General features: G+C 42.2%; 1 protein-coding gene across 12 annotated transcripts in view; it reads right to left on the bottom strand.

Moving 5' to 3' along the window:
• Window positions 1-24726, bottom strand: part of rapgef2b (Rap guanine nucleotide exchange factor 2b) — a 400973-nt gene that overhangs the window by 118784 nt on the left and 257463 nt on the right. For all 12 annotated transcript variants that reach the window (XM_087980151.1, XM_087980144.1, XM_043674010.2 and 9 more), the window contains 2 exons: window positions 19790-19921; window positions 3355-3532 (listed from right to left, as the gene is read on the bottom strand). In XM_087980151.1, the coding sequence (XP_087836277.1) occupies window positions 3355-3532; window positions 19790-19921 (310 nt within the window). The remainder of the gene's footprint in view (window positions 1-3354; window positions 3533-19789; window positions 19922-24726) is intronic.

Raw genomic sequence — 24726 nt, 5'->3', positions numbered from 1 at the left:
CAGGTGGATGAGGGTAAAGCAATTGATGTGGTGTATATGGATTTCAGTAAGGCATTTGATAACGTTCCCCATGGTAGGCTGTTGCACAAAATATGAAGGCATGGGATTGAGGATGATTTAACGGTTTGAATCATAAGTTGGCTAGCTGAAAGAAGACAGAGTGGTGGCTGTAGGGAAATGTTCATCCTGGAGTTCAGTTACGAGTGGTGTACCGCAAGGATCGGTTTTGGGGCCACTGCTGTTTGTGATTTTTATAAATGACCTTGATGAGGACTTGGAAAGGTGGATTAATAAATTTGCAGATGACACTAAGGTTGGTGAGTTGTGGATAATGCTGAAGGATGTTGCAGGTTACAGAGGGATATAGATAAGCTGCAGAAATGGGCTGAGAGTTGGCAAATGGAGTTTTATGTGGAAAAGTGTGAGGTGATTCACTTTGGAAGGTGGAACAGGAATAAAGAGTACGGAGCTAATGGTAAGATTCTTGGTAGTGTAGATGAGCGGAGAGAGCTCAATATTCACATACATAGATACCTGAAAGTTGCCACCCAGGTTGATAGGGTTATTAAGGCGGCATACAGTGTGTTAGCTTTCATTGGTAGAAGGATTGAGTTTCAGAGCCACAAGATCACGCTGTAGCTGTACAAAACTCTAGTGTTGCTGCACTTGGAGTACTGCATACAGTTTTGCTCACCACATTGTAGGAATGATGTAGAGGCTTTGGAGAGGTTTCAGGGGAGGTTTACTCAGATGTTGCCTGGTAAGCAGGGAAGGTCTTATGAGGAAACGCTAAGGGAATTGAGGCTTTTTTCATTAGAGAGAAGGTTGAGAGGTGACTTAGTTGAGACATACAAGATAATCAGAGGGTGAGATAGGGTGTACAGTGAGTGCCGTTTTTCTCAAACGGTGATGGCTAGCACAAGAGGACATAGGTTTAAATTGAGGGGTGATAGATATAAGACAGATATCAGACATAGTTTCTTTACTCAGAGTAGTAGGGACTTGAAACTCACCTAATTTAAGGACATTTAAATGGTCATTGATTAGGCATACGGATGAAAATGGAATAGTGTAGGATAGATGGGCTTCTGATTGGTTCCACAGGTCAGCGCAACATTGAGGGCTGAAGGGCTGTAATGTTCTATGTTCTGATTTATATGGTCAAGGCAGGTGATTCTATTTCCGATCTGGTGCTGTAGTGATCTATAGATGGGGTCTATTTCAACATCAAAGAGTGTAATGCTGGGAAAACACAGCCGGTCAGGCAGCATCCGATGAGCAGGAGAGTTGGCGTTTCAAGCATAAGCTCTTCATCAGGCATCATCAGACCTACGCTCGAAACATTGACTCTCCTGCTCATCAGATGCTGCGTGACCGGCTGTGCTTTTACAGCACCACAGTCTTCGACTCTGATCTCCAGCGTCTGTAGTTCTCACTTTCTTCTACTTCAACATGTTTGTTTCTGGAACTAGTGGATGAATACCAGGCCTCCAGGAATTCTGGAGCTTGTCTTTGTTTCGAGTGTCCCAGTATCATAATGTTGTCCCACTTGAACTGGTGTCCTTCATTGTCAGTGCGTATGAGGGAGAACTTGTTTTGTTGCAAGCTGATGCTCATGCATTCTGGTGACGGGTTTCCTGCCCGTTTGTCCTATATAATGTTTCTCGCAATTGCTGTATGATATTCTGTGTATCACGTTCGTTCTGCATGTTGAGAGTATGGTGTCTTTTGTCTTGGATAGAAACTGGCCAAGTGTGACTGTTGGTTCGTGAGCTGTCATTATACCCAGAGGGCGTAGGAGTCTAATAGTTAGTTTGGAGAAATTTCTAATATCAGTTAGGGTGGTCAGAGTGTTGGGGTGTACAGTGTCTTCTTGGTGTTGTTTGTATGCCAGACATCGGCAGATGAAGCTGTCAGCGAAGACTTTGTATAGATGTTCCCCTTCTTTTTTGACAAGCTCTGGGGGGGGGATTGCAGCGTGTTATAGCACATTTAAATAGAGTCTTGACAAGGCTCAGGCAACGCACATTCTCCCCGTATCTGCGTGGGTTTCCTCCGTGTGCTCCGGTTTCCTCCCACAGTCCAAAGATGTGCAGGTTAGGTGAATTGGCCATGCTAAATTGCCCATAGTGTTAGGTAAGGGGTAAATGTAGGGGTATGGGTCTGGGTGGGTTGCTCTTCAGAGGGTCGGTGTGGACTTGTTGGGCTGAAGGGCCTGTTTCCACACTAAGTAATCTAATCTAAAGCTCTGTTTGTGAAGTTCAGATGGTTACTGTTGTAGTTGAGAATCTGATCAGTATACGTAGCTTTATCTACGCTTTGGTAAGGAATTACCGTTGTTCATTCATTCTACCAGTATGTCCAAGAACAGGTGCTGGTCATCTTTCTCCTCTTCTCTAATGAATTTGATCCCAGTGAATATGTTGTTCATAAGGTGGTATGCGCATTCTAACTTGGCCCGTTTAATGATAATAAGGTTATCATCCACGTATCTGATCCATAGTGTGGACTGGATCTGAGGGAAGGCTATGCTTTCTAGTCTTTGCATTACTGCTTTAGCATGCAACAAAACGACCAGACCAGTTCTCCCTCATTTCAATACACACTGACAACAAAGGACACCGATGCAACTGGGACAACGTTACGATATTGGGACACGCAAAACAAAGACAAGCTCCAGAATTCCTAGAGGCCTGATATTCATCCAGTAGTTCCATAAGCAAGAAAGATGTACTCCCATTAAAATAATACAAGCTAGCAAGTATACAGTTAGAACTTGTATCAGGAAGAGGGTCTTCATATGAAGAGTGCATAATACATAGAATAATCTTTCAAGTAGCAAATGAAGATGAAAACCTTGGAACTGTTTAAGAAAGCATCTGGATATCTTTTTGAAGGATGGCTTTGAGGTACTTCTAGATAGAGCAAACAACTTTGTTTATCTGTAATTATCCTGCGAAAGACCACCTGGGATACATACAATATGCCAACTGGCTTCTTAGAAGTCATACACCAGTCGTACCTCTCCAGGAGAAAATTAAAATCAGGCAAGTAAATTTAAATTTACAAAATAAATCAAATTCACTTTCTGTCTTTATTGCTGAAAAGGCTAATTGTTTGGAAAAGAACAGACTTAAAAGGAGTACAGAGAAAGAGAGAGTGAAACTAAGTGGATAGCTCCTTCAGAGATTCAGCACAAATGAAATGAACTGAATGGCTGCCTTCTGCGATTTGAAATGTTGTAATGCTACATTCAGGATTTTACTTTAACAGCAAAAAGAGAGATATAGCATCAAATTACCTTTGAAACTTTAACCAGTATTTTTCAACTTTAGACCTTATGGCTCAACTCACCAATATCATCATCTGTTCTATCTATGGGATCTTTCTCCAGGCAGTCTCTCACAATGTCCCTGCTCATCAGTGGGTCTGATGCTCTCTCAATGTCCTCCTCGTCATCATCATCTTCAGAGTCTACTGCAGTTTCAGGCAGGCCACTTAGGTCCATATCTCCAGCTTCACTCTCAGTAGCCTTTACAAAGAAAAGGAAAACATGATCACCATAAGCAAGAATCAGCAACACAAGCGCAGAAAAGTGCTGGATTTGTTGAGTATGATATTCTTATAAAATCCAATTAGTTGTCCTTTTTCTATACCCATTAATGCTGTTACTCGGCAAGTATTTAATTCTTTCAATCAGCTAGACTGATTTTCCATTGATAGCATTTTGCAGCTGTCTTAAAAATCCTTAAAACCTGGTTTGTGATACTTTGCCTAAATTCAAGTAAATAATTTTTGCTCACGTTTAGATTCTGTGTCTGGATTGTCATACAAAAGAAGTAGCCAGCTGCTGTCAACCTAGGTTTTCTAAATTATTTAGCTATTTTCTAAATCAACCTGTTCAGGCTGAAGCAGTTGAGACTTAAATTCAGGTCTCCTGGCTTTTCTGTCATTATTTAATATAAATGATCTAATCGCCTCCAGGAAATATAAAACAGATCTTCCTGGGCTCTCATTTTACATAAAAATTTTACATTTTATGGGCGGCACGGTGGCACAGTGGTTAGCACTGCTGCCTCACAGCGCCTGAGACCCGGGTTCAATTCCCGCCTCAGGCGACTGACTGTGTGGAGTTTGCACGTTCTCCCCGTGTCTGCGTGGGTTTCCTCCGGGTGCTCCGGTTTCCTCCCACAGTCCAAAGATGTGCAGGTCAGGTGAATTGGCCATGCTAAATTGCCGTAGTGTTAGGTAAGGGGTAAATGTAGGGGCATGGGTGGGTTGCGCTTCGGCGGGTCGGTGTGGACTTGTTGGGCCGAAGGGCCTGTTTCCACGCTGTAATGTAATCTAATCTAATATACTCTTCATCTACGTTTCCTCACAAAAAACTCCAAAATTGTAAAAATGCCAAGTATAACAAGTTAGATGAGAAATAACTTCAAAAAAAATTATACAAAATTCACACCACATATAGCCTGCTGATCTCACATTGAAGCCTGTTGACTTCACTTATTTTCTTTGTTACCACTTATTGGCTTTCTGCTAAACTATCGTGTAATCTCAATGACATGAACACTGGAAATCCCAGTAGTATCATATGAACAGTACAGTAGCTCTTGTGATCAGTTTGTCCAACTGGAATAACATTCTCAAGTTATAAGAAACCAAGCTTAACCAATTCAATACCAACTCTCCAGGCAGCTGGCAAAAGCTGGGAAGATCCATATACTTTTGGCCTGCTCAGCCATTGGTACATTTGCAAGCTTTCCTTATTTCTTTCTGAATGGCAGCGATTTTACAGTATGTGTGAGAGAGACCACTTGTGAATTTGTCTTTAGGCACAGTATCAACATTTCTGTTTTATTCAGAGTTTGTAAATATTTGACAAGTGAACCAGCTGGAATTCTTTGAGGAGGTGAACAAGCATGTGGATTAGGGTAGAGCAGTGGATGTAGTGTACATGGATTTTAGTAAGGCATTTGATAAGGTTCCCCATGATAGGCTTATGCGGAAAGTCAGGAGGCATGGGATAGTGGGAAGTTTGGCCAGTTGGATAGAGAACTGGCTAATTGGTCGAAGTCAGAGAGTGATGGTAGATGGTAAGTATTCAGCCTGGAGCCCAGTTACAAGTGGAGTTCCGCAGGGATCAGTTCTGGGTCCTCTGCTGTTTGTAATTTTTATTAATGACTTGGAAGAGGGAGTCGAAGGGTGGGTCAGTAAATTTGCAGACGATACGAAGATTGGTGGAGTTGTGGATAGTGAGGAGGGCTATTGTCGGCTGCAAAGGGACTTAGATATGATGCAGAGCTGGGCTGAGGAGTGGCAGATAGAGTTCAACCCAGTCAAGTGTGAGGTTGTCCATTTTGGAAGGACAAATAAGAATGCGGAATACAGGGTTAACGGTAGGGTTCTTAGCAAGGTGGAGAAGCAGAGGGATCTTGGGGTCTATGTTCATAGATCTTTGAAAGTTGCTACTCAGGTGGATAGAGCTTGTAAGAAGGCCTATGGTGTATTAGCGTTCATTAGCAGAGGGATTGAATTAAAGAGTCGTGAAGTGATGTTGCAGCTGTACAGGACCTTGGTAAGGCCACATCTGGAGTACTGTGTGCAATTCTGGTCGCCTCATTTTAGGAAAGATGTGGAAGCTTTGGAGAGAGTGCAGAGGAGATTTACCAGGATGTTGCCTGGAATGGAGAATAGGTCGTACAAGGATAGGTTGAGTGTGCTAGGCCTTTTCTCATTGGAACGGAGAAGGATGAGGGGTGACTTGATAGAAGTTTATAAGATGATCAGGGGAATAGATAGAATAGACAGCCAGAGACTTTTTCCCCGGGTACAACAGAGTGTTAAAAAAGGGGACATAAATTTAAGGTGAAGGGTGGAAGGTATGTTGGGGGGGGGGGGGGGGGGGGGGGGGGGTGTCAGGGGTAGGTTCTTTACCAAGAGAGTGGTGGGTGCATGGAATGCGCTGCCTGTGAGAGTGGCAGAGTCAGAATCATTGGTGACCTTTAAGTGACAATTGGATAGGTACATGGATGGGTACTTAAGCTCGGGCAAATGTTTGGCACAACATAGTGGGCCGAAGAGCCTGTTCTATGCTGTATTGTTCTAAGTGCAGGTGAATTACGCTAGCACAGTGATACATAATGGGGTGCTTCTAAGGGGCATGGTTTCAAATCACCCACTGAGGGAGGATACTTCCTTCAACATTTAAAGAACTTGTTTTTACTTAATTTTTAACAGATTGCTTGGGAAATTGTATCAATCTGTCACACATAGGCGTCTTGTATTCACTACTGAAAAAAAGTATTGCATAAATTAATTGTTGCGATTGCAGGAAATTTAACATTCTTGCTTTTGTCCAGATGAGAGAATGATCAAAAGCTTCAGCCACATGCCTCTCTTTTAGCCATTTTCAAGAGTTATACTACTAAACCATTTGAATTTTCAACTGTTCTGACAACCTGGCAGAGTTAGTTAGAGTCTTTAAAAATAAATTTCTGTCCATTTCACATCATGTGCTGCCTGCTCTAGCTAGATATAATGGTGCAAGGTCAATTTGCAGTGAATAAAGCTTTATATTATTAATATTGCAAGAATACTATCCTTAGATCAGTGAAGTAAGCCATCAAGAATTCAGTTTCATGAGTAAAAAATCACAACACCAGGTTATAGTCCAACAGGCTTATTTCGAAGCACCAGCTTTCAGAGCTCCAAAAGTTGGTGCTTCAAAACAAACCTGTTGGACTATAACCTGGTGTTGTGTGATTTTTAACTTTGTACGTCCCAGTCCAACACCGGCACCTCCAAAGAAGTTTCACGATTTGTTCAAGCTTGCCATAAACTGAAAACCCATCAGCCACCAGCAGAAATTTCTTAGTGCTTTATTAAGTCTCAGTAAAGCCAATAAATCAATACATTAATAATTAAATAATATGATATTCACATCTCAGGTGTTTACTTCAATTTATTCTCACTTTCCTCTCAACAAATGCTCAATTTGCAGATACCTCCATACTACATGTGACTCCAGTCTCACAGCAATGCAGCTCACACTTAAGAGTCATAGAGTCAGAGAGATGTACAGCATGTCCAACTTGTCCATGCTGATCAGATATCCCAACCTAATCTAGTCCCATTTACCAGCACCTGGCCCGTATCCTCCAAACCCTTCCTATTCATATACCCAGCCAGATGCCTTTTAAATGTTGAAATTGTACTCTCCTCCATCATTTCATCTGGCAGCTCATTCTATACACGTACCATCCTCTGTGTAAAAATGTTTCTCCTTGTGTCTCTTTTATATCTTTCCCCTCTTACCCTAAACCTACGCCCTCTAATTCTGGATTCCTCCACCCCAGGAGAAAGTGAGGACTGCAGATGCTGGAGACCAGAACTGAAAAATGTGGTGCTGGGAAAACCAGGCAGCATCCGAGGAGCAGGAGAATCGACATTTCGGGCATAGGCCCTTCTTCAGGAATGAGGCTGGTGTGCCAAGCGGGCTGGGAATACGATAGGTGGAAGGAGGTGAGGGTGAGGTGATAGGCCAGAGAGGGGGTGGGGGCGGAGAGGTCGGGAAGAAGATTGCAGGTCAAGAGCTGAATCCGGTGGTTGGGACTGAGATAAGGTGAGGGGGGGGGGGGGGGGAATGAGGAAGCTGGAGAAATCTACATTCATCCCGTGTGGTTGGAGGGTTCCTAGGCGGAGGATGAGGCGCTCTTCCTCCAGGCGTCGTATGGCCAGAGTCTGGCGATGGAGGAGGCCACCTTATCTCAGTCCAAACCCCTGAATTCAGCATCGCCCTCTTGACCTGCAATCTTCTTTCCCACCTCTCCACCCCCACCCCCTCTCTGGCCTATCACCCTCACCTCCTTCCAACTATCGTATTCCCAGCGCCCCTCCCCTAAATTCCCTTCCCTCTACCTTTTATCTCAGCCCGCTTGGCACACCAGCCTCATTCCTGAAGAAGGGCTTATGCCCGAAACGTCGATTCTTCTGCTCCTCGGATGCTGCCTGGCCTACTGTGTTTTTCCAGCACCACATTTTTCAACTCCTCCACTGCAGGGCAAAGATCCTGTCTATTTATCCTATTCATGCCCCTCACCATTTTATAAACCTCTATAAGGTCACCCCTCAGCCTCTGATGCTCCAGGGAAAACAGCCCCCGCCTATTCAACCTCTCCCTATAGCTCAAATCCTCCAACCCTGGCAACATCCTTGTAAATCTTTTCTGAACCTTTCAAGTTTCACATCCTTCCAATGGGAAGGAGACCATAACTGCACGCAATATTCCAATAGTGGCCTAACCAATGTCCTGTACAGCTGCAACATGACCTCCCAACTCCTGTACGCAATACTCTGACCAATAAAGGAAAGCATACCAAATGCCTTCTTCACTATCTTATCTACCTGTGACTCTACTTTCAAGGAGCTGTGAACCTGCATTCCAGTGTCTCTTTGTTCAGCAACACTCCCTAGGAACTTACCATTAAGTGTATAAGCTCTGCGAAGAATTGCTTTCCCAAAATGCAGCGCCTCACATTTATCTAAATTAAACTCCATCTGCCATTTCTCAGCCCAATGGCCCATCTCATCAAGATCCTGTTGTAATCTGAGGTAACCTTCTCCGCTGTCCACTACACCTCCAATTTTGGTATCATCTGCAAACTTACTAACTATACCTCTTATGCTCACATCCAAATTATTTATATAAATGATGAAAAGTAATGGACCCAGCACCGATCCTTGTGACACTCTATTGGTCATAGGCCTCCAGTCCAAAAAACAACCTGTACCACCCTCTGTCTTCTACCTTTGAGCCAGTTCTGTATCCAATAGGCTAGTTGTTCCTGCATTCCATGAGATCTAACCTTGCTAACCAGTTTCCCATGGGGAACCTTGTTGAACATCTTGCTGAAGTCCATATAGATCACGTCCATCGCTCTGCCTTCATCAAACCTCTGTTACTTCTTCAAAAAACTCAATCAAGTTTGTGAGACATGATTTCCCACGCACAAAGCAGTGTTGACTATCCCTAATCAGTCGTTGCCTTTCCAAATACATGTACATCCTACCCCTCAGGATTCCCTCCAACAACTTGCTCACCACTGACGTCAGGTTCACTGGTTCCCTGGCTTGTCCTTACCATCCTTCTAAAACAATGGCACCAAGTTAGCCAGCCTGCAATCTTCTGGTACCTCACCCGTCACTATCGATGATAAAAATATCTTAGTAAGGGGCCCAGCAATCACTTCCCTAGGCCCCCACAGAGTTCTAGGGTACACCTGATCAGGTCCTGGGGATTTATCCACCTTTATGCGTTTCAAGACATCCAGTACTTCCTCCTCTGTAATATGGCCTTTTTTCAAGATGTCACCATCTATTTCTCTACATTCTATATCTTCCATGTCCTCTTCCACAGTAAATACTGATGCAAAATACTCATTTAGTATCTTTCCGATCCGCTGTGGTTCCACACAAAGGCCACCTTACTGATCCTTGAGGGCCCCTATTCTCTCGCTAGTTACCCTTTGTACTTAAAAAATTTGTAAAAACCCTTTGGATTCTCCTTAACTCTATTTGCCAAAGCTTTCTCATGTCCCCTTTTTGCCCTCCTGATTTCCCTCTTGTGTATACTCCTGCTGTCTTTATACTCTCCTAAGGATTCATTTGATCTATCTTGTCTATACCGAACACATGCTTCCTTGTTTTTCTTAACCAAACCCTCAATTTGTTTAGTCATCCAGCATTCCCTACATCTACCAACCTTTCCTTTCCTCGTAACAGGAATATACTGTCTCTGGACAATGAAGGATGGCCAAGAAATTATAACTGAACTGCATGGGAAGAATAAAAAAAACTCTATCATTTTTATAATACAATTCACACGCTTCTATTCAGTCATCAATAGAAAGAGGACATTTCTGGATAGGCCATTTATTGGCCTATCCTAATTATCCTTGAGAAGGTGGTGGTGAATTGCTTTCCTGAATTGTCTTGGGTGTATGAACATCCGTACAGTTGTTAAGAAGGTAATTCCAGTATCTTGACACTGCAATAGAGGAGGAGTGGTGGTGCAATTTCAAGTTAGGCTGAAGCACGTCTTCCAGGAAATCACGCTGGTGGTGGTGTTCCCATACAGCTAATGTCACTGCCATTCCAGATGTTAGAGGTCATAGATTTTGCACTGCTGTAGTACATCTTGCAGATAACTCACACTGAGGCCACTGTGCACCTGTGATGCGGAGAGTAACTGTTGAACCTCATGGATGTTGTTAGGCCAATAGAATTAGAATTGGCTTTACTGTCACGTACTCAAATGTGAAAAGTTCTCAGGTTGCCACTTGTGTCACTATCTTAGATTAGATTACATTACAGTGTGGAAACAGGCCCTTCGGCCCAACAAGTCCACACCGGCCGGCCGAAGCGAAACCCACCCATACCCCTACATTTACCCCTTACCTAACACTACGGGCAATTTAGCATGGCCAATTCATCTGACCTGCACATCTTTGGACTGTGGGAGGAAATCGGAGCACCCGGAGGAAACCCACGCAGACACAGGGAGAACGTGCAAACTCCACACAGTCAGTGGCCTGAGGCGGGAATTGAACCCGGGTCTCTGGTGCTGTGAGGCAGCAGTGCTAACCACTGTGCCACCGTGCCGCCCACTTAGGTACAAAGATTCCTAGATACAGCTTTTTCAGTTACAGTTCTTGGAAAAATAGAAGTAAGAAAACGTCCAGATTGCAGATTTGCAAATAAATAAGATGGAGGAAACAAAGTAGAGAGAAACGGTCTTCAGACCCAGTCCATGTTAACATCTAGACTCCAGTCGACACTGGGCCTTGATCCAGACCGTGCCTAGCTTCACCTTGGAGTTCATAGGCCCGGAGTTTTATTGATAGTGGGTAAAATATTCTGGGAACTACAGTTCAATAGCACCAGTTCACAGGGTTTGCTGAGATGATCCTTTTGCTTTTCAGGACCTTCTACTCTTGAAGCTTTTTTCTCCAGGTGTTTTCCATTTCTTGTACCAATTAGGTGAACTGACTTCCCAAGGGTGTTGTTGGAGCAGCACGAATTCAGGCAACATGAGAGAATTCCATTACACTTCTGACTGGCTCTTATTGGATTTCACCAGTTTCCTCATTTCCTCTCCCCCCACCTTACCCCAATTCCAACCTTCCAGCTCAGCACCATCCTCATGACCTGTCCCATCTGTTCAACTTCCTTCCCATTAATCCACTCCACCGTCCCCTCTGACCTATCACCTTTACCCGACCTCCATCCACAAGCCAGGGAACTACAGACCGTTGAGCCTGATGTCGGTGGTGGGCAAGTTGTTGGAGGGAATCCTGAGGGACAGGATGTACAGGTATTTGGAAAGGCAAGGACTAATTAGATATAGTCAACATGGCTTTGTGCATGGGTAATCATGTCTCACAAACTTGATTGAGTTTTTTGAAGAAGTAACAAAGAGGATTGATGAGGGCAGAGCAGTAGATGTGATCTATGTGGACTTCAGTAAGGTGTTTGACAATGTACCCCATGGGAGACTGATTAGCAAGGTTAGATCTCATGGAATACAGGGAGAACTAACCATTTGGATACAGAACTGGCTAAAAGGTAGAAGACAGAGGGTGGTGGTGGAGGGTAGCTTTTCAGACTGGAGGCCTGTGACCAGTGGAGTGCCACAAGGATCGGTGCGGGGTCCTTTACTTTTTGTTATTTACATAAATGATTTGGATGCGAGCATAAGGCATACAGTTAGTAAGTTTGCAGATGACACCAAAATTGATGGTGTAGTGGACAGCGAAGAGGGTTACCTCAGATTACAACAGGATCTTGACCAGATGGGCCAAAGGGCTGAGAAGTGGCAGATGGAGTTTAATTCAGATAAATGTGAGGTGCTGCATTTTGGGAAAACAAATCTTAGCAGGACTTATAATGGTAAGGTCCTAGGAAGTGTTGCTGAACAAAGAGACCTTGGAGTCGCAGGTAGATAGGATAGTGAAGAAGGCGTTTGGTATGCATTCCTTTATTGGTCAGAGTACTGAGTACAGGAGTTGGGCGGTCATGTTGCGGCTGTACAGGACACATTGGTTAGGCCACTGTTGGAATATTGCGTGCAATTCTGGTCTCCTTCCTATCGAAAAGATGTTGTGAAACTTGAAAGGGTTCAGAAAGATTTACAAGGATATTGCCGAGGTTGGAGGATTTGAGCAACAGGGAGAGGCTGAACAGGCTGGGGCTGGTTTCCCAGGAGCATCAGAGGCTGAGGGGTGACCTTATAGAGGTTTACAAAATTATGAGGGCCATGGTTAGGATAAATACTCAAAGACTTTTTCCTGGGGTCGGGGAGTCCAGAACTAGAGGGCATAGGTTTAGGCTGAGAGGGGAAAGATATAAAAGAGACCTAAGGGGCAACGTTTTCACGCAGAGGGTGGTACGTGCGTGGAATGAGCTGCCAGAGGATGTGGTGGAGGCTGGTACAATTGCAATATTCAAGAGGCATTTGGATGGGTATATGAATAGGAAGGGTTTGGAGGGATATGGGCCGGGTGCTGGCAGGTGGGACTAGATTGGGTTGGGATATCTGGTCGGCATGGACAGGTTGGACCGAAGGGTCTGTTTCATGCTGTACACATCTCTATGACTCTATTGCACTCTCAGTTACCTTCCCCCCAGCCATTTATCTCACCATCCCAGAGGCTCCCAGCCTCATTCCTAAGGAAGGGTTTTTGCTCAAAACGTTGATTTTCCTGCTCCTTGGATGCTGCCTGACCTGCTGTGCTTTTCTAGCGCCACAATCTTGACTCTAATTTCCAGCATCTGTAGTACTCACTTTCGCGTGGGTCTTATTGATGGCAATCAGACTTTGGGAAAGACAAGGCAAGCTTACATGTAATTTCTAGACTCTGGCTTTCTCTTGTAGTCATGGAATTTTTACTGGTCTGGTTCGGTTTCTGGCCAATGCTATGTCTATGTATTATAAGTGTTGTTTCTGTACTGAAACAACTTGATGAGGACATGACTACTTCTGGGTACAAGTCTTTTGCACTACTGCTGGAATACTGTCAATGCCCATGCATTGTCTTTGCAGTATTTCTATTTCTCAACATCATATAGAGTGCTACGTGTAGCATAAGAGTCAGAGTCATACAATATGGAAACAGACCCTTTGATCCAACTCGTCCATGCCAACCACATATCCAATACTAAACTAGTCCCATTTGCCTGCATTTGACCCATATCCCTCTTAACCTTTCCTATTCATGTACCTATAAAATGTCTTTTAAATGTAACTATACCTGTATCTACACTTCCTCTAGTAGTTTATTCTACATACAAACCAAATTGCTAAATCATCAAGACTAATTGGGAATTGCCCAAGGAGTTTGAAGGATGTTACAATGAAAACTGAGGAAGTATTGGTGTATAGTCTTCAAATCCATGCGATAAAGGGGTATTTTGATGGAGCTGCAGAATTACAAATCTTGAATACCACACTTATTCAAGAAAAGCATGCAAGGACAATAACAGGATCTACAGGCCAGTCCATTTAACTTTGGTGATGGGAAATAATTCAAGAAAGATAATCCTGACATAATTAACAATCATGTGAATTAACAAAGGAATGACAAAATGGATTTGTTAAAAGTAAATTGTCTGATTAACTTCATTATGTGTTTGAACACAGGCATCTTCAGTTGCTTCACTAATGACTTTCCTTCATCATAAAATCAGAAGTGCTAATGTTCACTGATGACTGCACAACGTTCAGCAGCATTTAGTACTCCTCAGATATTGAGGTAGCCCATGTCCAAATGCAGCAAGACCTGCACAATATCCAGGCTTGGGCTGGCAATTGGCAAGTAACATGCATGCCACACAATTCTCAAAACAAAAGAGAATGTGACCATCTCATCTTGACATTCAAAGGCATCTACAAACATTCACTCCCTTCATTACCAACACAAAGTGATAGCACTGCGTAGCATCTGTAAGACATATTGCAGAAATTCAAGGCTCCCTAGACAGCACCTTACAAACTTAGGACCACCACCACTTCGAAGAACGAGGGCAACAGATACAAGAGAACATCAACACATAAAAATTTCTTTCCAAGCTGTCACCATCCTGACTTGGAAATATATTACCATTCCTTCACTGTTGCCAGGTCAAAAGCCTGAAATCTCTGCCTCACAGCACGCAGGTGTACCTGCGAGAAATGGAATTCAATGGTTCAAGAAGGCTCGCCACTGGCTTCTCAAGGGGAACAGGGGTGGACATGAAATGCTTGGCCAGCCAATGAAGCCAATGTTCCTTGAATAACGAGAAAATAGAGGTTTGATGAGGGAATGTAGTTGAAGTACTATATGTGGAGTTTCAAGTGCTTGATAAAATGCCTCATGATGAAGCTTGCCAGCAAAGCTGAAGACTTCACACTTTTGAATGTACATCCACTGTACTGTTTGGGAAGGAGGTCCTGGATTTTGATCCAGTCACAATTAATAAATGGCAACGTACACCCAGCTGTGAACGTTAGTCACGCATCAGATGATTCAGGAATGGACCATTTCATTATTTGAATGATTATGAATGAAAGTGAGCATTGTATAATCACAGATATCCCCACTTCTAACTTTATGATGTGGAGTAGATAACTAGAGATGGACAATAAATGATGTCTAACCATCAGCATCTTGAATGCTTGAAATTTTTATCTCAGACAACAAATACTGAATGTAAACTAGGAATGGTATGGTAAATGATAAAAGTGATTATCAAAATTAAGAAATGGACAGAAACAACTGAGAAAGGGGAATACATTTGAAATAGAATATAAATTCATTTAATAAGGAACAAAATGATACACAGACCTCAAATATACACACATAGGTTTTATAAGGAAATCACTACTTTCAATGGTCTGAGCATTTTTTCATTATTCACAGGATGTAGGCATCACTGCCTAGGACAACAGCCTATCCTTATTGCCCTTGAACAGAGTGGCTTGCTTAGTCACACCTGAAAGCAATTAAGAGGCAACATTGCTGTTGGTCTGAAATCATAGGTAAGCCAACCCAGCAGATTTCCCTCCCTAAAGGAAATTAGCAAACCAGATCAGCTTTTTACAACTATCAATTACAGTTCCATGGTCACCACTGCTCAGATTTACTTTCAATTTCAGATTTATTAATTAAACTTAAGTTTCACCACCTATCATGGTAGGATTTAAACTTTTGCCTCCAGTGAATAGCCATGGCATCTGATTTCTATTCCACTGACCACCACCACATAATCTCTGTCATGTTTATGATATAAACCTGCATTCAGTTGAGATATTTATAATTTTTACATACATAATAAAGGATTCCCTGGAGTGGGGAATCAGCAAGATACCACCTCATTAAACATGGGGTAAACTAAAACAAACTTATGTAATAGCAGTTCATAGTGAAATCCATGCAGTCGTATATAAACAACAGAGCTGTCATGTGAGAGTGGAGTATATCCTGGAAAATCTCTGTTAGCTGAGAAAAACACTACTGTTTCATGGTGATCTTCCTCTTCTAAAATTGGCACAAAGCCACACTGCTGCCACATTACAGCAAAGACGCTGTACTGTACTTAACTCACAGTATAGCTGACCTGAGTGCACTTACTATCTGATACCAGAAAACAACGGAATAAAGATATACAGAGGAACCTCGATTATCCAAATATCAATTATCCAAATTTCAGATTATCGGAAGGAGATCCCAAGGTTCCAATAGAAACATTATATTAAAGAGGTGTTTGCGTCTTTTGTTTACAATGATTAAAAACAAACTCGTCTTAGTGAGATGCTGCCAATACCAGTGCTGGACATCAATGGGAGCCCAGGTGCCGTCTCCACATGACTGACCACTCGGCCCCTCTCTCTCTTCACACTTTCCCTGGAGTTCTACAGGGAACCCCTAAACCCCCCTTCCCCAGATAACCTCTCCGACATTGCCCTGTGCAAGACAAAGGTGGAACCTGTCAAAACGTTGCATTGCAGTAAAAAGGTGTGTGTGGGGTGGGGGGAGTTGAAGGCGGAGATGGAGTTTTGGGGGGGGGTGGGGGGGGGGGGAAGAAGAGAGAAGAAGGTTGGTCAGAGCTTAAGCAAGGTGTGCTGCTGCATAGGTCTCCTGAACGGGGAGCGGACTTAGCAAGTGCTCCCTGTGGCAATCCCATTGAACTGTTTTTTTTGGGGGGGGGGGAACTTCAGCAATACTATAGGTCCCTTATACAGAAGTGTGTGTCTGCTCAGGGAAAAACCCTGGAGACAGAGAGAAAAGCAAGGCAGGCAGTGCAAGGAAAACGTAAACTTAATAAAACTCCGACTCCCACAAGAGAGCCATTGATTATTTGGTTAATCGATCCAATTATCCGATCGAAAGTGCCCGCCCATCTTGTTTGGATAATCAAGGTTCCTCTGTAATTGGAAGTCTATATTCCGGCACCATCTCTATGGAAAGATATGGTTAAAATAATAAAAGAGACAATAAGAATATATCAATAAAAATAGAAAATGCTGAAGAAATGCAGTGGACAGTAAGCAGAATATTTCAAGCCTAAATTAATTCTTCAGTTGAAAGATCTGAAGAAGACTCAATGGATTTGAAACGCTCACTTGGTTTTGCCCTCCAGATAGTACCAGACCTATTAAGTTTTTTTCCAGTATTTTTGTTTTTATTTTAGATTTTCAACATCCACTGCATTTTGCTTTTAAGAAAAGCTTCAACATAATACAGGCGAGATAAAAAGTTTTGACATACATAATTCTCTCTTAATGGTCATGCAAAGGATAATGCATTTTAGCACAAATGCTAGATAGTAGGACGATGCCAATAGAATAATTAATGGTGTTCAAATATACACAAACTTCAATTATTTATTATAGGATTATATTGAGCTGTTAAAACATTGTGCTTTTAAATTTAATTTCCAGAACATATGATAATGTCTATTCTATTGCAGCAGCACTTATTAAAATGTAAAAATATCAGTGCATAAAGCAGTACTGAAATGTTTGCAATTACCAATGATGCAACTCTGCCTCCTCTGCAGGACTCATCATTGAATGACATTTCAGTCTGCATTCAATTTAATTGATTCCATGCAAGCAGATGAACACACTGGAACCATGGGTCCAAACAACATCCTAGCTAAAGTGCGGCAGAACCACATGCACTCCTAGCCAAGCTGTTTCCGTACAATTAGAAGATTGGCATCCATCTGACAATGTGGTAATTAGTCCAAGTACATCTAGTCTTAAATAAAAGTAATAAAAAAAAGCAAAGAAAATACAATCTGGCTAATTAACACTCCATTAGTCGACACCCAATAATTGACAAAATAGTCGAAGGTTTCACTGGCAGTAGTATTGTGCAATGTCGACTCACTAGTAACCTGTTCTCTGCAGTTTAGTTTGGGAAGCTCATGCAAGTCTTGTCTCAAACATGGATAAAAGAGCTGAATTCAATAGGCAAGGTGAGATCAAGTTAGCATTTGAACATATATGGCATAATGAACCCCAGTGAAACAGATAAAAGCAAATTACTGCAGATGCTGGAATCTGAAACCAAAAGAGAAGATGCTGGAAAATCTCAGCTGTCTGGCAGCATCTGTAAGGAGAGTAAAGAGCTGACGTTTCGAGTCTAACTGACAAAGGGTCAGTTTGTCAGTTAGACTCGAAACGTCAGCTCTTTTCTCTACTTACGGATGCTGCCAGACTGCTGAGATTTTCCAGCATTTTCTCTTTTGGTTCCAATGAAATGGAATTCAATCGGAATAAGTGGGGAAACCTCCACTGGATAGTCATGTCCATCACAAAAGATGTTGGTGGCTATTAGTAGTCAATTATCTTAGTCCTCAAACTGCTGCGGAGGGTCCTTTTCAGGATAGCATCCGGAGCCCATGTGCAGCTGCTTCTTCAATGACATTCCTTCTATTGTTGTCAGAAGTGAGGATGTTTATTGATTATTGCACAGAGTTTAATCCCACTTGTAAGACCTCTGATAAAGAAGTAGTTTAGCCTTGCACGCAGCACAGCCTCGATAACATTCTGGTTTGAGCCAAAAAAGATTCAGTAACATTTGCAACTTTGTAAGCAAAAGACAATGACCATCTCCAGTAAGAGAAAACTCTAGACACCTCTTGACAATCAGTGACATTACCATCACTAGAACTTGCATCATCAACATCTTTGGAGGTAATCAGTGACAGCAAACATGACTGGAGCAGCCAGATGAAGGTCAGAAAATGGGGATTCTGCAGTAATTATGGAGTAATTCCAGACTCCATAAAGCATCTCCATCATTTCAAAGACACAAATTAAGAGTGTGATGGCATACTCAATTCATTTGGGAAGAGGGTGGATCCAAAACATATGGGAAGGTCAACATCATCCCCAAGACAGGTAACCGAGTCAATATATTAGTCATTCACTTTCACCAGCACAAATTTACTGTGGCTGCAATGCATTTAATCTATATTCATAGTCCAACAACTGGCTAATGCACCTTCCAGACTTGTGACCCCTACCACCGAGGTAGGTGGGAACATCACCACCTGTAAATTCAAACCACACACCATTTTGATCTGGAAACATATCACTATTCCTTCACTAGTGCAGCAACAAAATCCTGGAACTCCATTCCTAGCACTTTGGCTGCACCCATACCTCTCAGAAAGCAGTGTTTCAAGGTGGTGGCATTGCAAGGGAATAATAGGAGCGGACAATAAACACAGGTACATCTAACAATATTCACATCCACGAAGGAGTTACAAATGGGCTAGGTGTAATGATGTGGTGCCCAGCTGAAAATGTGAAGAGAGCTTCTTCAAGGAAGGCATCCTTGCAAGAGGATTCGCAGTAGGTTAAAATCTTCGAGGAGAAAGTGAGGACTGCAGATGCTGGAGATCAGAGCTGAAAATGTGATGTGGTTCCCAGTCAGTTTAATCATTCTTTTCGGCACTAAACAAAATGAATGTCCACAATCTTAACAGTTTTTATAGAAGGACCACAGAAAGCATCCTGTTTGGGTGCATCACAGCACGGTTATGGCAACTGCTTTTCCTGAGACCGCAAGAAACTACAGGGAGTTGCGAACACAGCCCAATCCATGATGCAAACCAGCCTTCAATCTGTTGACTCCACCTCTGCTTCCCATTGCCTCAGGAAAGCAACCAAAAGGTTGAATACACCAATCATCAGATTCAAGAACAGCTTCTTCACCGCTGTTATCATAATGGATTTCTCAATTGGTAATGATGACATCTCTCTCTGCAGCTGCAACACTATATTCTGCATTCTACTTTGCTACCTGATGTACTTTGTTGGGTACAATCTGCCTGTAGAATTAGCAAAGCAATAACGTTCACTGTATCTCAGTTTGGTCTATTCAGATTTACGCGATAGTTCCATTCTCCTGTGGTCCCACTTTATAAGAAAATCATATAATAGCAGCACCATTTAAACTAATGGGACCACAATCATATTATAGCCAATACAGGTAAGAAAGTTTGTGTTTTACAAATAATGGTCTAAATTCTTCAATTGCATTATAGCCAATTCGTGCTGAAGAAACACGCAGAACCAATTGTACATGTGACAATAATAAATCAAATTAAATCATCTCTACACAGACACATGGTCACATTGCTGCCATTTCAAAGGCTAAAACATGATAAGATTTAGGGAAATGATGCTTCCTAAATTAAATGCACTATGCATTCTAATTTTTAAAAAAGCACTTGCCTGGTAAAGGTCAGATAAGCTGCTGCTGCCAGAGTCACTGGTGATGCTACATCCTGAGTGGCTGGAGGAGACGTGTGTCACCTGTGGATGGAGGTTATCGGTGAGATGTAACTTGGTGAAATCTGCGGGAAGCTATACATGAAGAAGGATAAAGAAGTGTGAGACAGATACTGCATTGTTATAAAATATTACGCTAATTGCACACAACACAATTCTAATTTTTGTACACATTTAGAAATGTTAAGAAGTTTAACTAAACATTCAAATGTGATGCAAGCTTCAATATTGAAATCTTACTCCAATATTGAAATTTAGCAATAAGACAGCATGACTTTTTCTTCTCTTACCTTAAATGAACAAAACTAAATTCTCTAAATGAGACCCGGAGTGCAACAATTAAAACCAAAAAAGTTCAATCCACTATCAGTTGTATCACAGTAAAATTTGCACATCTATCAAAACAGTGTCCATGAAGATTCAGCAATGTTCAAGGTCATCTGGAAAAACTGTCAGAGCTACTACGGCACTGACAATACCATCAGCCCATTAAGTCTACACACGTTCCGTTTATTCTTCATGATCCTGCAAATTTAATCACTTCAATGCTTTTTTTATTCATTCAGGAGATGAGGGCATTGCTGACTAGGCCAGTACTTACTGCCAATCATTAAATGCCCAGTTAAGAGGGCAGTTAAAAGTCAACCACATTGCTGTGGGTCTGGAGTCGCATGTAAGGCAGTTTCCTTCCCTAAATGGCATTAGTGAACTAGATATGTTTTTTCTGGCAATCAACAATGGATTCATAGTCCATCATTAGATTCATAATTCCAGATTTTTATTGAATTCCAATTACACCATCTACACAGCAAGATTAGAACCTGGGATTCCCAGAATGGAATAGCAGTCGTGATAATACCACTACGGCATCGCCTTCCCTGAATGTCCAGCCAACATCCTTTGAAATCATTAATTGGGTTCAGCCCACCATTCTGTGGGCACAGGTTCCAGAACATTACAACTTTATGCATAAATAGGTTTTTCCAAACATCCTTCTGCATCTCGCACAAAATCTTAGAACCGTCCCTACTAATTTTATACCATCAACTAATGAAATAGTTTACATTTGTCGATCAGATCCAAACCTGTTTAAATTTTGTATAAATCTATCTAATCTCACTCATTATCTGTGCTTCCAAGATGACCAAAACCAGCTTCACCAAATTGAAATCCTTCATTGAGGGGCCATTTTCACAATTATGCTCGGCAACCTGTGAACAAATTTTCACTTTTTTAAACGTAGTGCATTTAAAAAAGTGAAAATTTGTTCACAGGTTTCATAAAATCAATCTCTAGTTGTGAACTTTATAAAGGTTTAACATAGCTTCCTTGTTTTTGTGTTCTGAATGCCAATAATGATGAAGCCCAAGTTCCCAAATGCTTTTCTAATTACCCTTGCAATAAATCCTATCACTTGCAAGGATGCATGTGCACAAGTCCCAATCTCCCACTGGCACCACATGCTCTTTTGGACCATGCTATTAAGTCAAGACAGTATTACCCTGTCCTATAATATCTGCCTACATGCATCACCATATATTTCTGTGCATTAAATTCTATTTGCCACTTGTCTGTTTATTCTACTGGTCTATGTCCAGTTGCAACCAATTGGTATCATTCATACTATCTGTTGAGTTGCAAATTTGGCATCAATGAATTTTAAAATTGTACTCACTATTCCAATATCCAAGTTATTTAGTCAGGATATCAACAAAACCAATGATCCTTATTTAGTGTACACAACTGTCTATTTCCCTTCACTCTACACAAATCACAGGTCATTCTGCTATAACGTAACAGTTACCTTCCTCTGCAACCTCGTGCTATAGAAAATGGTGCTATGGAAACCAGCTTTGAAACTCATGCTGTAGAAGATCACGAGTAGAAAATTGTTACAACCGTTGTGTAAAACATTCGCATTATCCAAACAATGTCCACAATTCATCAATTACATTATAGCCAATTCACTCTGACGAAATGTGCATCATAGCAAAACGACCTGCATTCCACAGGAGCAAGTCAACTCTGTCTACAGGCAAATTATAAAAAACCCCTACAGTTGTTGTCTCAGACATTAGATAACACTCCAAGTGTGAAATAACACCAGAAAGGCCAGTATCCTGTCACCAAGACATCCTTTGCTTACACATGCATAGTCCTTTACACTGGTCTGGCTTCCTCAGAGGCAGCCTTTAAGGGTAAACAGAACCTCTAATACTCTTGTTTATATCTGTTGGTCAGGGTTTCCTGATTTGGTCCAATCAGGAAACTCATATTCTGAGGTACACCCGGCTGACATTGTGACAATCATTACATCCCTCACCCTCAGAGTCTAGGGATGCAGATCTGTTCTTTTTTTTTTAAGTCACTTCTCCTGGGGGATTTTTGCACCAGGCCTGATTCCTCTGGCTCAGCCTCAGATACGGGTGGTGTGTACTGGACCGTAGCCTGCCTCTTGCCCCCAGAGTGTCTCACAAGTAATTCATCTTTTTCTTCAGACGGTAAAGGGGTCAGGGCTGCAATATCAGCCGTGTCCATGTCAGAATCTGGTTTCTTCAGCACTAGACATGGGGGCAGAACCTGCAGGTTCCAACAGCTGATCCAGCTGTTCTAAGGGGGTCAAGTATGTTTTGCTCCTGCCTCGTTACTGGATTTGCAGCTTTCATGTTGTCTATGTGCTTGTTCAAGACAGCCTCACCTACTTTAACTTTGTACATCAAGGGACCTGAATTTGCATCAACCATGCCTCTTACTCATTTAGAGAAGCAAACATCGCCCCCTGAAGTAAACTCTCTCTCTCACATAGAGGAGCATTGTGTCCTACATTGGTGTTCCTGATACTGTTTCACCCTCCCACCCAGGTCCAGGAAGATCAGATTTAACCCGGTGCAGAGTTTTGTCCCCATTAGCAACTCTTCTGGAGCTATCCCTGTAGTTGCATGAGGGGTGGTCTCACAATCAAATAGGAACGAGGACAATTTGGTATAAAGTGAAGCCGTAGGTGGCTTCTTTAAGTTTGTCTTCAAAGTTTGGACTGCTCTTTTCACCAGATGATGGATAGCATGGAGCTGTCCTTATAAGCCAAATGCCATTTGACATTCTAAAACAGTCGAATTTTATGTGTTACTGAGGATTATAACTGCAATAAATGCCATTGGTTGTAAATCTTAGCAGAACAAATGGATAGGTTGGAGCGACAGTTAGAGGCAATGATGAATTTACAAGAGCAGGGGGTGTGATGGATGGCAGCTATATGAAGGGAGAAAAGCTGCACATACACAGTCTCATAGATGGGTTAACTCCAGGAAAGGTAAGAGAGGTAGGCAGGTAGCGCAGGAATCTTCTGTGGCTATCCTCATTTCAAACAAGTATGCTGTTTTGGCAGAGGCTGATGGGTAAAGACTGAGGGGTATAAACTTTATAGAGGTTTATAAAATCATGAGGAGCATGGTTAGGATAAATAGACAAGGTCTTTTCCCTGGGGTGAGGGAGTCCAGAACTAGAGGGTGAGAGAGGAAGGATATAAAAGAGGCATAAGGGGCAATTTTTTCATGCAGAGGGTGATGTGTCTATGGAATGAGCTGCTAGAGGAAGTGGTGGAGACTAGTATAATTGCAACATTTAAAAAGTATTTGGATAGGTACATGAATAGGAAGGATATGGGCAGGGTGCTGGCAAATGGGACTAGATTAGGTTGGGATATCTGGTTGGCATGGATGAGTTAGAGCGAAGGGTCTGTTTCCGTGCTGTCCATCTCCATGACTCTAAATGATGGCCATTGTCTGAGACAAAAACTTCTGGGAGACCATGTACTGCAAAAGATGGTATTCTGTCAGGTTGTTAGTGGATTGCAGGAAAGGGAATTTGTGAAATGTTTACAAGATGGCTTTTTGAAGCACCTGGTAGTGAGCCCACTAGGGAGCAGACAGTATTGGATTTAGTGTGGAATGAGTCAGGCTTGATAAGGGAGCTTAAGGTGAAGGAACCCTTAGGAGGCAGTGATCATAATATGATTAAATTTACTCTGCAATTTGAGAGGGAGAAGATAGAATCAGAGGTAACGGTAATATAGCTGAATAAAGGCAACTACAGAGGCATAAGGGAGGCGCTGGGTAGAACTGACGGGGAGCTGAGCCTAGCAGGAAAGACAGTGGAACAGCAATGGCAGGAGTTTCTGGAAGTAATTCAGGAGACACAGCAGAGCTTCATCCCAAGGAAAAAGCAGCATGGTACAGGAAGGATGAGGCAGCCATGGCTGACCAGGGAAATAAGGGACAGCATAAAAGCAAAGAGAAAGCATATAATATGGTGAAGGGCAAGGGGAAATCAGAGGATTGGGAAGTTGATAAAGACCAGAGGACAACAAAAAAGAAATCAGGATGGAAAAGATTAAATATGAGGGTAAGCTAGCCAGCAATATAAAGGAAAACTTTAAGACCATTTGCAGATATATAAAGAGCAAAAGAGAGGCAAACTGGACATTAGGCTACTGGAAAAGGACACTGGAGAGATTGTAGTGGGGAACAACAAAATGGCTGAGGAACTTAATAATTACTTTGTGCCAGTCTTTACTATGGAAGACACGAGTAATATCTCAAAAATTCAAGATAAACCTCGTATGGTCGCCATCTCCAAATAGAAGGTGCTAGAAAAACTGAATGGCCTGAAGGTGGATGAAACACCTGGACCAGATGGACTACACCTCCCGAGTTCTATGGTAGAGATATGGTAGAGGCGTTAATGAGAATCTTTCAAGAATTGCTAGAATCAGAGTGAGTCCAGAGAACTGTAAAATTGCTAACATGACATCCCTGTTTAAAAAGGGAGTAAGGCAAAAGATGGAAAATTACAGACCCATTAGCCTAACCCTCGGTCGTGGG

Source organism: Chiloscyllium plagiosum, unplaced genomic scaffold, assembly GCF_037043375.1.
Source record: "Chiloscyllium plagiosum isolate Xiang-an unplaced genomic scaffold, Cpla_swu_hap1 HiC_scaffold_36, whole genome shotgun sequence".
Classification (NCBI taxonomy): domain Eukaryota; kingdom Metazoa; phylum Chordata; class Chondrichthyes; order Orectolobiformes; family Hemiscylliidae; genus Chiloscyllium; species Chiloscyllium plagiosum.
The sequence above is the reverse complement of the archived record's forward strand: the minus strand, read 5'-3'. Positions and strand labels throughout refer to the sequence as shown.